This window comes from Lissotriton helveticus, chromosome 7, assembly GCF_964261635.1.
Source record: "Lissotriton helveticus chromosome 7, aLisHel1.1, whole genome shotgun sequence".
NCBI lineage: Eukaryota > Metazoa > Chordata > Amphibia > Caudata > Salamandridae > Lissotriton > Lissotriton helveticus.
The window spans coordinates 9,173,472-9,190,788 of record NC_136068.1 but is presented as its reverse complement, the minus strand read 5'-3'; the positions used below and the strand labels follow the sequence as shown (position 1 = coordinate 9,190,788).

Below are 17,317 nucleotides of genomic sequence, written 5' to 3'. Positions count from 1 at the left end.
GAGTGTTCTGTAGAGATGCCACTCCCCTCCCACCTGCCTAGCATTGTCAGATTACTGTAACCTGTCCCTTCCACCTCCACCCTGCCTGTCCATATTCCATGCCCCTATCCCCTTCCTTCTGTCCTCCGTGGTCCATTTTACTGCTACACCCTTCTGCCCTCCCTGGTCTGTTGTGCTGCCACTGCACCTCCTGCCTGCCCCACGTGGTCTGTTGTGAGGCCCCTTCCCTGAACTCTCTTGTCTGTGCCCAGGTCCTGACCCTCCCTTCTATCCTCCATGGTCCTTTGTGCATGCCCAGGCACCCTCCTTCTCGCCCATCATAGACATTGTGCTACCACTAACCCTCCTGCTTGCCATGCATGGTCTTCTGTGCTGCCACAGGCCCTCCCACCTTCCCTGTGTAGTCAGCTAGCTGCCCCTGACCCCCTCCCACCTTCCCTCTATGATCTGTGTGTATGCCATTATAGTCTCACTGTTGCTCTCCATGGTGGTCTTGCTTCTAGTGCCCATCCTGCCTGATCTCCATGGTCATCTTGCTGCTCCTGCCCTGCCCCCTTGCCCCAACCCTCTGTTTCCATATGCAGACCCCTATTCCCTCCTTCCTGGCTTGTCTGTTCCATTGTAATGCCCCTGATCCATCCCTCCTGCCCTTTATGGTCCATTATGCTGCAGCTTTCTCTCCAGTATGTCCATTAAGGTAAGCTAGCTACCATTGCCTCTTTCCCCTCTGTTGTCTGTTGTCCATGTGCATGGTCCTGTCTCCTCCCTATTGCTTTCTATGGATTGTTGTGCTGCACTCCCGTCCCGCATGCCCTGTGTGGTGTATTTTGCTGCTGCAAACCCTGATGCCTGTCCTGTAGGGTCAGTTTGGTGCACCTCTCCATGTCATTCCTGTCCTCTGTTATCCAAGTTCAAGTCCCTACCCCAATTCCTCCTGCCTTCCATGATTCAATGTACCATACTTGCTAATATTTTGAACTTGGTAAGAGGGAGATTTTGAAAACAACTGGGGCATTGATTTTCCCCTTTGACTTACATTGAAAAAAAAGGAGATTGTAGACAGGAGACATATCAAATAAAACCCATTTGGGCTTAAAAACATTGGATGCTTCTTGGCTGAATCGGGTCTGTTGGCATGTATGGTTGTGCTACCACTGCCTCTTCCTTCTGCCTACAATGGTCTATTATATTGCCACAGCCTCTCATGCCAGTCCTGTATTGTTGGTTTGTTGCCCCTGCCCCCCTTTCCACTGCCCTCCATAGTCTGTTGTGCTACCACTGCCCTTCCTGCCTGCCCTGTGTGGTCAAATTGTTGCCTCTGCACCCTCCTACCTGCCTTCAATTTTCAGGATCCGTGTCCCTGACCTCTGCCTCTCAACAGTATCCTAATGAACAACTAGATTGCTAACATTCTATATTTATTACAAAAGTGTGGAACGCCTGACGTCATCCTGATGTAATCAAAACTGTAATAACTAGAGCATTTCCTTTAGAAATTAAATATACGAGAGGATCTTATTTGCATCAAAATTATGGTTAGTGCTCTAAAAAGCTAAAATGAGGACATATTTTCTGCGTTTTCAAATAGTGACAAAGCACTTTTAAAATATTTGTTGTCTTTATGTTTTTTTGTCCAGTTGACCACTTGATTAAATATTGCACTTAGAGGAGAGGATGTGGTGTTCCTTCCAGAGCTGCAGACTTTGCAGCTGGGGAACCAGGTTGGAGTTTCTGCTTCAGCTCGACATTCTGTGATTCTGGTCAACTAACTTATTCTCCCCATGTCTACAACCAAAATGAATTTGTTCTTGTGTGATGTAACCAATGCTCATGTAAAGCACTCCAATACTTGACAAGTCTGCACTTTATAAAACTGCAGAAACACAAAAAAATAAAAAAGTATTTTGCACACTTTTGTCATTGGGCAACATGTGGGCTACATCTGGGTGATATGTGTGCTACATTGGGGCTCTTTGGTCTCTTGTGGCCATCTTGGGAGATGTATTTGTTATGAAGTTTCCTAATTTCCAGATTTACTGCAGTCTCCTAAGTAGGAAATGCTTTCAGTTTTTTACTTTGATTCCATCAAGAAGGTATTCAGATATGTCACACTTTTGCCATAAATTCTGAATGTTAGCACTCTAGTTGCTCATTAGATTACCGTAGTAAATCTACTGCTCACCACGGAAGTCTGCTGCTGGTATTAAAAGTGCATGTTTCAGTCAGCAGCCAACTAGTCCACCATGTACCTCCGGCAAACGCCAAAGAGCTGTGTTGCAGAGAGGTGTAAAAAGGGTGTGGTCTCTGAACACCTCTCTGCAACGCAGCTCCCTGGTGCATACTGGAGGTACCTGGTGGGCTAGTTGGCCCACAGAGACCCTCAGGATTCAAGGGGAATCCCCTAACTTAAAATGTGCCACAGGGCGCATTTGCACACTTGTCACATCAGCAACCCCCCCTCCCTGCACCACTGTGCAAACGCGCCTGCGGCCTGTTTCAAGTCGGGGGATTAAGTTGCCTTGAATACTGAGGTTCCCTGGGGGCCAACTAGCCAAACAGGTACCTCTAGAAAGCGCCAGGCAGCTGCCTTGCATAGAGGTGGTCCAAGGTCACGCCCCATTTTTACACCACTCTGCAATGCAGCTCTGTGGTGCTTACTGGAGGTAGCTGGTGGGCTAGTTGGCCCCCAGGGACCCTCAGGACTCTAGGGCACTTAATCCCCCAATTTACAATGCACCTGGGGGTGCGTTTGCACAGTGGTGCAGGGAGGGGGCATGGCCTGATGTGACAAATGTTTTTTAAGTTGGGAATTAAGGCCTCTTGAATCCTGAGGGTCCCTGGGGGCCAACTAGCCCACCAGCTACCTCCGGTAAGCGCCACGGACTTGTGTTGCAGAGAGATGTAAAAAGGGGCATGGACTCGGACCACCTCTCTGCAACACAGCTCTGTGGTGCCTACTGGAGGTACAAGGTGGGCTAGTTGGCCCCCAGGGACCCTCAGGAGTCAAAGGGGAATTAATCCCCCAAAATAAAACCTGGCAGGGGGCGCGTTTGCACAGTGGTGAAGTGAGGGGGCAGGGCCTGATGGGATATGAGTGTACTTATGCAATCACTTCACCAAAACTCAAGCACGCCTACAAAGACCCATGCACTCTCTTTGCAGCACTCTAATCGACCAGTCACTACCCATGCACTCATGCAAAGACCCATGCACTAACTTATGCACTGCTACAATATCCTGAGCAGTACCCATGCAGTCCAGCCATTGCCCTGTCACTACCCGTGCACTCATCCAATCACCCAGCAAGCACCATTTACTTATCCAATCACTCTGCCAAAACCCAGGCACTTATAAATTCACTATGGACTCTCCATGCAGTACCATAATCTTCTATTCAGTACCCATATGTTCATGGAGTGACCCAGGCAATAACACATGCACTGCTACAATCCCCTGTGCACTAACCATGCAGACCTCTAACTACCTACACATTACTGATTCACTCCTCCAATTGCCCAGGTTGTACCCATGCACTCCATAAATCCCTCTGTCACTACCCATGCACTCCTCTGTGTGGCTCAGTGGTTAGAGGCGGCAGACCCGGTAGCTGAGATCGACCATGGACCAGGGTTCAATTCCCCGCCTCGGCGGGTCTTGGGCCCAAAATTCCACAGACTCGACAATTCTCGCTCTGGTGCCTACTCAACTCACAGGGTCACACTCTGCGACTCTGGGCAATAGCTTGCTTAATCTCCACTACGGCCCCTCGCGGCGGGATGCCTGGCTCTCACCTTGTGGACACACTGCTAGGGTTTCTCACAGGGGAATACCAGGACGGGTTCCCTAAGCAAGCGCCGGGACGCTTACGGGCAGCTGTGCGCTTTACAAGTCCAACACATTTACATTTACAATCACCCATCCAATAATATGTACTTTTCAATTCACTCCACCAAAACCCAAGCAGTTATAAAATCACCAGGCACTGTCCTTGCAGCACTCTAATCATCATCCAGTCACTACCCATGTACTCATGCAATGACCCATGCACTAACTCATGGCAAATATTGAAGAGGTCATGCTCATTACAGGGTACCCCAACGCATAGTGTTCCCTAGTGTATGTAGGTGTTTTCACTGTATTCTAAGTATCTTTTAGCATAGCACTTGCTCCGGTTCTGGTTAGTCGGAGTCAGTTACCACCAGTACCCGTCACTAGAAAGTTGGGGCCACAGGAGGACTTTCTGCTCCTCTGTTGGTTCTTTCTGCATATCTCTTGCTTCTTCCTGCACTTTCCTTCGTCTTTCTGGACTTCTATTGCCTCTTTCTGCATTTGTCTTGCTTCTTCCTGCGCTTTTCTTCCTCTTTCTTCACATGTCCTAACTTTGTAGGCATAGTTAGCAATTAGCATTTAAAAATCCACTGAAATTCATTGAAAAAAACATAGGTTTTAGGCACATTATAGTTAGAAATTAGCATTTAAAAAACCTTAGAAATTCACTGAAAAACCATAGGTTTCAGGGACGTTATAGTTAGTTGGACTATTGACTCGTACAAAACCATAGAAATTCCCCTGTTATAATTAGTTCAGCTAACAACAACTCGCGCTCCCGCAATGCACTGCTGATGATGTCACATATTACATCATTCATGACATGGTCAGTGACATCACTGATGACATCTCAAATGACATCACTGATGACATCATCCACGTGATAATACGATGCACCTCCTTACACTTATATAACATTTGATACACCCACTGTAAAATACAGACTACCATTCTCGAAACCATTGACACACCAATAACAGTTACTACATACGCACTCACTGATTCCTATGTCTACACATACATCCACTCATTCACACATACAAGCACTCATACATACAGTCACTCATCAATACAACAGTATCATATACACTCCTACACGTATACAGACACTCCCACACCGCCACTCATCCACGGAGTTACTCACACACTTATTCAGTCATGCAAAGAATCAATCACACTGCCATTTCCTCATCTATACAGTAATACACATACCACCATCTCACTTATTCAAACATATACTAACACATACTTACTCTCTTATACAATTACTGATACAAGTACACATTGATCCATACAGCCACTCTCACAATCACTGACTCTCAAGTATAGTTATTTATATACTCCAACTCTGATATACACTGCCTTTTACATATGTAGTTACTTGGACATGTACGCTGAGACATCCAATCTCTCACCAACACACCCATACACACACTCACCCACCCATACAGCTGTTTATACATGCACTCTTGAACCCATACACCCAGTGATTCAACCACTCAACCATCTATGCACAGAGTCACACACCTCCCAGCCACCTACACACACACTCAGTCTCCCATACAAATACTCAGACAAACAATCAATAACCCATATAGACACTCATGCAGCTACTGACCAACACAAGCAACATCTTACACAACAACAGACATACTGATGCACACATTCAGACAGTTTAGTCACTAACCCATGCATTCAGTAAGACACATTTAATCACTCACTTATACAGTCAGTCATGCATCTACTAAATCCTTCATCCAGACACTTATACACCCACTCATTCGTCAATAAACCGTGGCATATATATATAAAACATATTTACACTTTACCGAAACAGTCACATGATGATGTCATCAGTGATGTCATCTGTGATGTCACTGACCATGTCATGAATGATATAATATGCGACCTCATCAGCAGTGCATTGCGGGGCGCGAGTTATAGTTAGCTGAACTAACTATAAGAGGGGAATTTCTATGGTTTTGTACCAGTGAAATTTCCAACTAACTATAACGTCCCTGAAACGTATGTATTTTTCAGTGAATATATATATATATATATATATATATATATATATATATATATATATATATATATATATATCACAAGCGTATAACCCCATCCACTTCCACCAAAACCCCGGCGGCGAAGAAGGAGAAGCGAACCACTTCTTTGTCAGGCAAGATGTTTTATTTCAACCTTCAGCAGCAGTCAACAGATGACGCGTTTCGGGCTCAGGCGCCCTTGATCACATAAAGGCTGTAAACGATTGAAGCCATTTTAAATAATATGCCCTTCCCACTCAGGTCACATGTTCAGCAAGTTGATGATAAACATAGCAAACAGACTGCATGATTTAAAAACAGTCGATGGAGTATTGCTCATGTATTTCATTAATTATGCCATCTATACAAATTATCATGACCTACGATAACATTTCCGACTATATTATTAAATAAAACGGAAACTTAATTAGTTATAAAACTAGCGTCATGAAAACATTTGATTGAAACCACAATCTAATTTAAAAAAAAAAAGCAATTGGCAAATTAGAATTCCTGGATAAATCCATATATACATGTAAAGTGCAATAATACAATTTAACATAACTGCATGAATGCATATACTTACTCGCTGATTCGTGACTCTGATTAAAAAGAATGTGCAAAACAATTGCAGAGCATAGCAGCAATATCTATAATTTTTCCTAGCAAATGCACAATGTCCCATGTGCAAAAGGTGTATTGTTAAAAGGTGTATTGTTTCGTGCATAGATAAAATAGTTACAAGACAAAAATGCATCTTGCAACCAAACCCAGGCTGGGACATGAAACAAAGAAAAGAAAAGATGTGTAACGAGATGGCAACAACTTGTTTTTGGGAGTCAGTTCTAATAATCTCCAACCATATTAAAGGAGACCACTTCTCTCATACAAATGATGCCCTCCATCTGATCAAATGTCTCAGCCAAAGTGTGAATAAGTGAGATAAGGAATTGGCAGTCCCCATACATCATATATCGGAAATTACCCAATATTCCCATCTATACCTCGAATTAACAATATATACATAATGAAAAAAATATAAGTTATCTGCATCTAGACCAGCAACAAATTCTAGGTTATAAGATCTATCTCACTCAGCTCGGGAAAACAGTCAAAATACATACATTACAGGCACGTGTACATGTCTTCGGTGTTGTTCAGTCCATTTGGGCATTTGCTATCGAAGTTAAGAATAAATTTAGTTTCTAATCTCCTAAGCAAAGCCTCTCTATTCCCTCCTCTGCGTGGTTTAGGGACAGAAGATACCACATAATACTTTAGACAAGATAAATTGTTTCCATGTACTTGTTTAAAGTGGCGTGCCACTGGATAATTGGGATCACTATGCAGAATGGCACGTAGATGTTGAAGGATTCTCTCATGAACCTGCAGCTTGGTGCTACCGATGTAGTTTAGTCCGCAGGTACAAGTGAGAACATAAACTGCGAATTCAGTTTTACAGTTAAAATTTCCCAATATCTTGTGCGGTATAGGACTGAATGGAGTGTGGTATTCTGTTGTGTTTATTCCAAACTTGCATGCACGACATGTGGAGCATTTATAGAATCCATCTTTGGGTTTCAACCAATTGGGTTTACTTTTTACCTCAGGACTTGTGGAATCTAACACAGCTCCCATGTTTCTTGCTCTGCTGAATGTTATAGTGGGGTTGGATGGCAAATTTATCCTAAGAACGGGGTCAGTTAGAACTATTGCCCAATTCTTATTGATGATAGATCTTATTTTACGTTCATTCTCACTGTAGGCTGTGATTAATCTCGGACACTGATCAATTTCAACTGACCCGGAGATTGCTGGTGAATCAGGTAAATCATGCGGGACAGATTCTTCCTCTGTAAGGGCTGGTAGCAAACTTGCTCTCGATCTTAAAGATGTTTTGGACAGGGCTGTTGTCAAGATCTTATCAGAATAGCCTCTTGCCTTCATGCGTTGCATGGATTCAGCAGCACAGGTATTGAATTCAACCTCCGTGCTGCATATCCTTTTCAAGCGTAATAGCTCCCCATAAGGGATGCTCGCAATCAGATGCCTGGGATGGGCACTCGAGGCATGGAGCGTGACATTACCTGCAGTGGATTTTCTGAACAGGGTGCTCTCTACTCTTCCATCAACTACATATAGCTTAACATCCAGAAATTCCAAGCTGGAACTGTCTATGTGGTGGGTAAAGTGGAGATTCAAACTATTTCGATTGATGTTTTGAATGAATTCCAATGCTTTCTCTTTACTACCTTGCCACACGATGAAAACATCATCAATATACCTATAGTAATGTTTGAAGTTTTCTTTAAAAATGGAAGAATAGTCCTTCTTGAGGACCTGCTCCTCCCACCAGCCAACATGCAAGCATGCATAGCTGGGGGAGAAGCAGGCTCCCATGGCCACGCCCCTTAGTTGTTTAAACAACTCCTTTCCAAAAAGAAAGAAATTGTTGTTGAGACACCAACTTATCAAATTAATTAGAGGTTTATTGTGCTGATAGAATTCGCACGATCTTTGGTCCAAAAAGAATTTTACAGCCAACAAACCTGCCTGATGGTCTATACTGGTGTATAAAGACTCTATGTCTAGTGAGATTAAATACATTCCATCTGACCATTGGATATTCCTGATTTTTCCCAGGAAATCACCAGTATCCTTGATGTAACTGGGCAGGGTTTTTACGTGACTCTGTAGAAAAAAGTCTACGTATTGGCCCACCTGTTCTGCTGCACCCCCTATAGCGGAAATGATAGGCCTGCCAGGAATGGGAGACACACATTTATGCACTTTAGGTATTAAATAAAGCACTGGTACAATAGGGTTTTCATTGTGCATAAATTTAAATTCATCATTAGAAATCAGGCCATCACTGCGTGATTGTATCAACAACTTCTTAAGAGAATTTGTAGCCATATTATACTTTTTGATGTTAGCCGGCTCATAGCAGTTCATGTCATACAATTGGCGCTTTGCCTCCTTGATGTAGTCTGCTCGGGGCCAAATTACCAAGTTGCCGCCTTTGTCCGATTTTTTAATGATGATTTCATTGTTCTCACTTAGTTTTTTCATCAACTTGGCATAGTCTTTTTTCCTTTGTTCAATTTGCTTTTTTTGTTTGAATCTTTTTGATTGTACTTGTTTGTTTAATTTTTTAATGTCCTCAACCACGCAATCATGAAACGTATCTAACGCATCCCTCGGCATCATGGGGATGTATTTGGATTTTTTCTTGAAGGGGCTGATCCCAGCACCCTTTTGTAGCAGGTTGATGTTTCTCATTCTAGTCTGAGTAGAGGAGTCATACTCAGTTTCATCTGGTCCTGCCTCGCCGGTGTTCAAATCATGTAGGTCTAGGTATGTTGGAATATCCGCTGCCTCAATACCCAAACTCTCTACATGATTGTTAGAATCTCGCTGTAGCTCTGCGTCTTTATCTTTGGTGTTTTTCAAAGAAAAATATTTTTTCAGCTTGAGTTTCCTAACAAATCTGAAAACATCTATTCTCGTAGAGCTATAATTAAATGTTTGGCTAGGACAAAAATTGAGACCTAATAACAACAAAGATTTTTCCGTTTCAGTCAAAGGCACATTGGACAGATTGATAATAGTTTTATCTCCATTTACTTTTTCCGTGTCCAATTGCTCTTCTTTTTGTTTTTTCCTCTTTTGTTCGTGCTTTTTTCGTCTTTCTTTTCTTCGTCTGTTTTTTCTTGACTTTTTTGTTGCTGTTTGCTGTCCTTTCTCGGTCTCAGTGTGCGAAGTCTCTCTGATACTAAAAAATCCAACTCCTCTCCCATGTCTAGTACAGTTGCTGGTGTGGGCCTTTCTCCGCTCTCTATGCTGGATTCGCTTGATGTGGAGATAGAATCAAAACTGGAACTTTCTACCGCTGCTCCTTCTATTGCGGCAGACTGCTGTACATTGGTCTCCACATTACTCTTTCCCTTCTGTTCCCCGAATTTCTTTCGGTTTTCATTGTTATATTTTCAGGCGAATGTGAAGATTTGCCCGTTGTTGTAGTCTGATTCATCTCTGGCAAACTTATGGGCTTTGCGATGTTTGATTTTTTCCTCATGTTTGCGTAATCTTTCCTCAATGGCGATTCTGGCAGTTTTATTATACTCGACTTTGGCAGACTTCTTAAGTTCTTCTTCAATATTCTCGATTTTTTTCAAGATTTCCGCCCGGTCGATTGCTGCATATTTGATTAGAATGCGGACTGAGGTCATGGAAGCCTCCAAGTTGTTCTGTGCCCATTCTTTCAGCATTGCAGGGTTGGGGTTATCATAGGTCGGAGCCAAAAGAAAACGAAGACCTCTCGGAACCCGACCTACCTCTGCATACTTAGATAATGAGCAGTGCTCCCACCATTTAGTCGTTTCCAGGCGCATGTACTTTTCTAAATTTCTAAGTAGCGTTTTTTCATTATCATCTGCCCCTGCCGTTTTGCTAGTGGTAGGTGTAATGTTTGAATTTGCTGCTGGTCTTTTGCAGAACAACTCTTCCGCTGCTGCTTCGCGCTGACGCTGGCGTATAGCCTCGTCTGTCATGCTGACTGATAGGTGTTTAAGATACTAGTGTAGCCCGAATCGTTTCTCGAGTTACTCTGTAGGTGCCTGTTATCTCCCCACCTCTGCCACAATGCCGTCGTCACTCTCCGGGTACTGTCTCTGCTTCAACTTCGAACCCGTCCGGTTCTACTCCCCAACCAGTATCCCTTGATCTCGTGTGACGTGTGGCGGCAAGAGGGGGCTGCTACCAATGTTTCGCCACGAACATCCAATTCCTCGACTTAATGGCGGCAGCCACTTCCGGGTGAGAGGGTTCGCAAGACGGAAGAAAGCCAGACTTCCGTAAATTTCAAATCACAAGCGTATAACCCCATCCACTTCCACCAAAACCTCGGCGGCGAAGAAGGAGAAGCGAACCACTTCTTTGTCAGGCAAGATGTTTTATTTCAACCTTCAGCAGCAGTCAACAGATGACGCGTTTCGGGCTCAGGCGCCCTTGATCACATAAAGGCTGTAAACGATTGAAGCCATTTTAAATAATATGCCCTTCCCACTCAGGTCACATGTTCAGCAAGTTGATGATAAACATAGCAAACAGACTGCATGATTTAAAAACAGTCGATGGAGTATTGCTCATGTATTTCATTAATTATGCCATCTATACAAATTATCATGACCTACGATAACATTTCCGACTATATTATTAAATAAAACGGAAACTTAATTAGTTATAAAACTAGCGTCATGAAAACATTTGATTGAAACCACAATCTAATTTTAAAAAAAAGCAATTGGCAAATTTAAATATATATATATATATATATATATATATATATATATATATATATATATATATATATATATATATATATATATATATATATATATATATATATATATATATATATATATATATATATATGTATATATATATTTAAATGTATACATTTATTCATAGAGGTAACTTTTAGGACTATTTATGTATTTATATATGATATTTATGATCGGATTTTAGGCATGAAATTTGTGAAAGTATATTTTACACACTTATTATTTATGGTCTGGGGTCCCAAAATATAATGATGAGTGAATGTTCCATTTATTTATTATATTTATTATATTTATAGTCCTTTGCAAGTTTGCACTCTATGTAAAAATAAGATATCTTCCAGATATTAGTTTGGTTAACAAGAAACAGAGAAAAAATACATGTTTTTTTTTACAGATATGTAAGAAAAAGTAACGCTCAAATGAGGTACTTAGAAGTAGAATATATCTGGAAAATATGGTAGTTATTGAAGTGATGCACTGTTATTCATTGTGTTTTCTTTGGGTTTAGGGATTAGTTTGAGCACCATTTTTTTTTTTATTATTATAAACTTTTTTTGTATGTACAAAATATTGTGGGTTAGCACGATATATTGTTAGCAAAGTATTAAGACATGGTTGGAGAATTATTTTATCATGATGATTGCCATATAATTAAGCTGCAATCTCGTGTAAACTACATACGGATACATTAAACAACACTGGGTTGAGTACTTATGCGCATTTAAGCAGTTATTCTCCTCTTTTAATCCGAATGACATTTTAAGTAATTAGGGCTGCAAATGTCGGAAATGAGCAATCAATTTCAAGGCGATGATGGCGATGAGGTGTAGTATTTTTACCATGTCCATGCTTCGTTTTTTATGCACTTGCACTTTAAATAGCAGTGACAGTCTTAGGAGGGTTGTCATGTGATCAAGGGCGGGAGCGCCGGGAACGCGTAGTGGCAGAAGTGGCTGAATAAAAGATACTGACTGCGCAATATTTTGGGTCCACGCTCGTTTTTTCTTCAAAAGAATTGCAAGTTCGAGCAAGAAGATATATATATATATATATGACATCCAAGTCCTTGTGAAGCACAACAGCAGGGCAAAAACTCCACCCAGCGCCTATACATATATATATTCACTGAAAAAAACAAAGTTTAGAGTAACATTTTAAGCTCCCATTTCACTTGTCCAAAATCTGAGAAATTCATCAGTTATAGTTAGCTGAGCTAACTATACATCGCTTCCCCGCTATGCACTGCTTATGACCTCATATATTACATCACTCATGACATGTTCAGTGACATCACTGATGACATCTCAAATGACATCAATAACCTCTGCACTGCTTCATGCAAATTAAAATAAGATTATCTAGTTAAACAATGGTTAAAAGCTCTGCTCCATCTGATACTTGGAGCTTTAAGCTTAAAATAGTGATTGAAAACATTATTAGACACCTTATCTCTTACATTCAGTAGTTATCCTTCTTATGCCTCCATTTACATACATATTTTTTACTTTCATCGTTATTTTTTTATGAAAAGTTGCTAGATTAGATTTACTTTGGGCAGTTTTTTGTTTTGCTTTGACATGCCTTTGCATCCCCCTCAATAGGCAAGACTTTACTGATGATCAATCATTATGCTTACATTCTCACAATAGATCCCATAATTCTCTTAGGAATCATTTAATTTCGTGAGCTCACAGATGGATTTAATTTTGATTAGGTTTGAGGTTAGAAGGAGGGCAAGGGTTAAAGGCAGCTTTGATTTCATCTGGTTTACCCACAACATAAAATCCAAGAAAAACCTGAACAGCAATGTTAGAAAAGTCCTTTTTCAGAGAAGTAATAAAAATACCACCCTATTTACTGAAAATCCAAAAGGTGCCGTAAAAATTATCTTTCAGTCACATGCACAGTACCTGGGGTGGCTTCATTTTTAAAGGGACCAGTCCTGCCTCTTACACAACACAGTGAGGACAGCAATGGCTGAGGGAATTATCATCTTGGGAGTCTCTAGAGAAGCCTTACAGAGCCACAACAACCCACCTCTAAACCCCACATACCCATAGAATGCAGTCGTTGGTGTAAGGGTGGATGTGAGGTGACTAATGGAAGTTAAAGGCCCCATAGCTCATGGCACAGAAAGTCAAAGCTCCAAGTAGGTGAATGTGGGCCTGCTTTAGGTTTAAAGGGCCAATACCCAACAGATTGAGGGGTAGGAGCTGTGGCTGTGTAAATCCTGTGAGTGGTAGTCACTTTGGAACTCTATGTGGAATGGTAGAAGCCTTTCTCTCTACCCCACTATCCTGTATACACCAGTGTTTTTATGTAAGATCAGACAGTGGGTAAAAGCAGGGGAAGTCAAAGGGTACTTAGCAGCTCAAGCACAATGTCAGAGTAACAAGCTCCTCAAGCACAATGTCAGAGCAACAAGCTGCTGGACAAGGAACTGCTTCTGATTTAACAGTACAAGCCCTGCCACTAGCATGAATCAGGTTGATTGCTATGACCTGGAGAAGCATGGGTGACATGGGCACAGAAATCAACAATATTTCAACAGGGACAAAATCCTGTGTACATCAGGCTCATTGGTTTGTTATTTTGCAGAAAGAAACACTCATGTTGGGTTTTTTCTGCAGATACAAAGGCTGGGAATGTGACAAAATATGGCAGCCATCCAGATTCAGACTTTAAAAAAATGCTTCATGCACACTAGCAGAGCAATTCATTTCAATAGACCCCCATGGCGGCACCGCTAGATATGGAGGTCAGTCCTCAACTAGGGTGGGGGAGGATGAGCAACCCGTATAATTCCCAATCTACCCCTTCTTTAGCTAACAGTATACAATACCCACATATGTGTAGATGCCATTCATGAATGTTATTATCTCTCATATGCTAGATTGCGAATCACTATGATCTGAGATACCATTTCAAGTCGGGTTAGAGACTGTAATTAAATAGAAGTAAATAATAATCAATCTTACTTTCTCCTTAAGTGCCACGCCAAGTTCTCCGGTCATTTCCGATAATTTTGTGTGGGTAGTGTCTGGCTACAAAAGAGTTAAAGAAACAAAGTGGGTAGAAGAATTTTCCAAACACCATATGAAACAGCTCTTCTGTTCAATAACTTTAGTTTGCAACATTATTGTTACCTTTTATTCTAAATACATCCCACATGGGCCTTCATTTTTCAATAACTCTCTTTGCATGTCTTTTTTTAATTTCAGAAGCAGCTACCAAAAGCGTTTTTTGCTTCTGGAAGCGATAAAAGAAGTTTCTATGATGAGCACAGATTTTACTTTTTTTTTTATTTAAATAATTTTATTATTTAAATTAAAAAATTCCAAAACCACCCTGAAATCATAATGTGTGTTTGAAAGGGGGTAAAGTAACATAAATGTGCACTATAAAGCTGCTTTAGGCTACTTTCCGCCAAGAGAGTCTTCCATTGGTGGTACCTGTGCATTTCCATTCAATCACCTATGTGTTTTTGCACAAATCCCTATCTACGTACGCTGGAAATGCCTGTCTCTTAACCCCATGGCTGCTCAGCATATTCCCCTGCTGTGCTGAGAAATCTGAACTCCCACACAAGATGACGAGCTGGGCTCGTCATCAGTGTAGCAGGAGGCTACTGCATGACGAGCCCAGCTCGTCATGAGTGTGGAAGGGGTTAAGGTATGAGAAAGGTATGAGAAAGGTTTTCTTTTCTCAATACTTTTCAAACTTTACTTGTGTTCTGTGCTGTACAGCACAAATCAAGAGGGAAAAGTATTAAAGCATGATTTTCTTCTGGAGCCACCCCCTTCAAGTTCAAAACAAATGTTTGAAGGAACACACACATCTTTGCACTATGTTGCTGGAAAGATCTGGTGCAGTTTTTGCCTGTCCCGTAGCCACAATGCAGCTGAGAAGCTTTGGTTGCTGCTCTGTAATTTGTCAAAATGTAGTAAATTTGCCACTAAATGAGGATCTAAGTCTGAAACTGTCAGAACGCTTATGAACCTTTCTAAAGATTTAATCTGTAGGAGAAGATACTGAATGATACAGACTGTAAGAAAAATTGACCATGACCAGGATATCAACTGAAATCTTACTAATTAGGTGAATAATCCACTAACTACTTTTTAGGCAGTTTTCCCTAAACATATTCCTGAAAGGGCATTTCTGTTCCCATCTATTTACAATGCTGTAATAGATCTAGGGGCTTCTGCCCCTTATTGTCACATGCATTTCTGTGGAGTGAGGAATCAGATGGGACCCATTCAGATACATCTCTCTATTCTCCGGTATGATGATCTGTGACCAATAAAGATAAATCCGCAAAGCAAGAATTCTCCCATTAACCAAGACTTGTCTGATATGTTTCAGCGCGCTATACAATCTACGAATCTTTGTAACTAATTGCACCTAATTCTTCTCATTTGGGTTCTGAATTATATTCCGCTTGAGTTACAAGAGCAATTATCTATGAAGACAGCATCTTTATTAAGGACTTATCTGCTATGTTCTAAATAAGGAAACAAGGTGGCACTTGCACTATCGTAAAGTTCCTGTTAAAGTGTACCGGATCTGCACGTTTAGACAGCATACACTGTAGGATTGGTGTCAGACTGATTCACCCCCACGGGTATGTTGACTTTTTGTACCAACTAGCTCACAGTGCCACTAGATTCTCCTCTTACCAAGGAGAGAGAATAGCTCTTGGCAACCATCGACCATGACAACCCTGATCCATCAGGACAGTGGAAACAATACACTACTTTTGCTCAGTCACTTGTGCTCACTTAGTCTCAGAGAGATACACTGAATAAACGTTTTTCAATAAGCATTTGTTGAACAGTTGTTATTCTGGTGTAGAATAGATGAGCTGCAACATCCGTTAGACAGTAAGAGATATAAATTATTAGAAGTGCTATAAAAGTAAAAGAATGATAGAGTTCTATCATCTTGCAATAATCATGAATACATACGAGTATATAAAATACATGATGAAATGAAGGGGCGTACTCCTATGATGCATCCCTAACTAGATGTACCTAAGTGTATCTAGCATGTGTGTAGGGGTTAAGCCAAGAATCCCTCTGGGATAAAGTCAACCCCATTACTTGAAGTGAGAGAATGTGGGACCCCATCTTGGTCTCCAGTTGATCACCCGCAATGGATGTTTAGACCACTGCAAGCTGTAGTTTCTCCATACAGGAACTCTAGCATCTCTGGTCAGTGTATATGCTGGGAAGTCTAGGTCTCCTCTGTCCTATCTTAGCAAGATGTGATGTATATATACACATAGGTCTCCCTAGGTGTCCTGCCTCGCTGTTTTACTGTGTTTGCCTAAGGATAATGTCTGGCATGAACTTAGTACATAGATGTTATACAGGAGATGGTCTTCTGCTGTGTTTCCAAGAATAGTCATGCATAATGTATGAGAATTTGAACTAGGGAAAACCTGCATTATGAATGCAGTGTTGTATCTAGGTAAAAGATCAGTCCCTGTAAACCGTTACAAGTGCAATGTAGGGGAGAATAAAGGTGAAGGGTAATGAAGTTACTGGGGCCTATATCATGGTACCTAAATGGAATATAACTCCCACTCCTCCTCCGAATGGATGACATAGTTAAATTGTACGCATAAAAAAAGGGGGAGACGTAGAGGGTATTAAGCTAGGTCCACCCTCCTTTCAGTCATGTACACAGAAAAAACGGAATACCGGATATGGAACCTAACTAGGGTGGTGTAAGACCCCAATTCAAGTCGAGTTGGACAGACTTGTTTCAGACAAGAAAGAACAATTTCTTTCTTGAGTCCCCTCACTCACCATGGTTTCCCACTGGTGACATGCTTCGTCTACTCCATCCGCTGAGGATTGAGGCGTGCTTCGACTTGCGCAATTACGTAGGAGCACTTATGTGAGAATATGTGTCGTGCAGTGTTGTGGAATGGATGGAAAGGAAATCAAGAATGCCTGGCTCGCGGGCGCAATATTTTTATTCTAGCTCCTAGTCTGTATAATAAAAGCAGGGGTACTAAATAACAATGTAACCATAATGAGTTAAAAGCCCCTAGTATTGGTCAACATGTTTTGAGCCTCCCCAGGGCTCTTC

The 17,317-nt window shown here is 41.4% G+C and overlaps 1 protein-coding gene across 4 annotated transcripts in view; it reads right to left on the bottom strand.

The window, feature by feature from the left end:
- The window catches only part of LOC144766566 (uncharacterized), an 844,102-nt gene that overhangs the window by 429,982 nt on the left and 396,803 nt on the right, over positions 1–17,317 (bottom strand). For all 4 annotated transcript variants that reach the window (XM_078650371.1, XM_078650370.1, XM_078650369.1 and 1 more), the window contains one exon: positions 14,197–14,262. In XM_078650371.1, the coding sequence (XP_078506497.1) occupies positions 14,197–14,262 (66 nt within the window). The remainder of the gene's footprint in view (positions 1–14,196; positions 14,263–17,317) is intronic.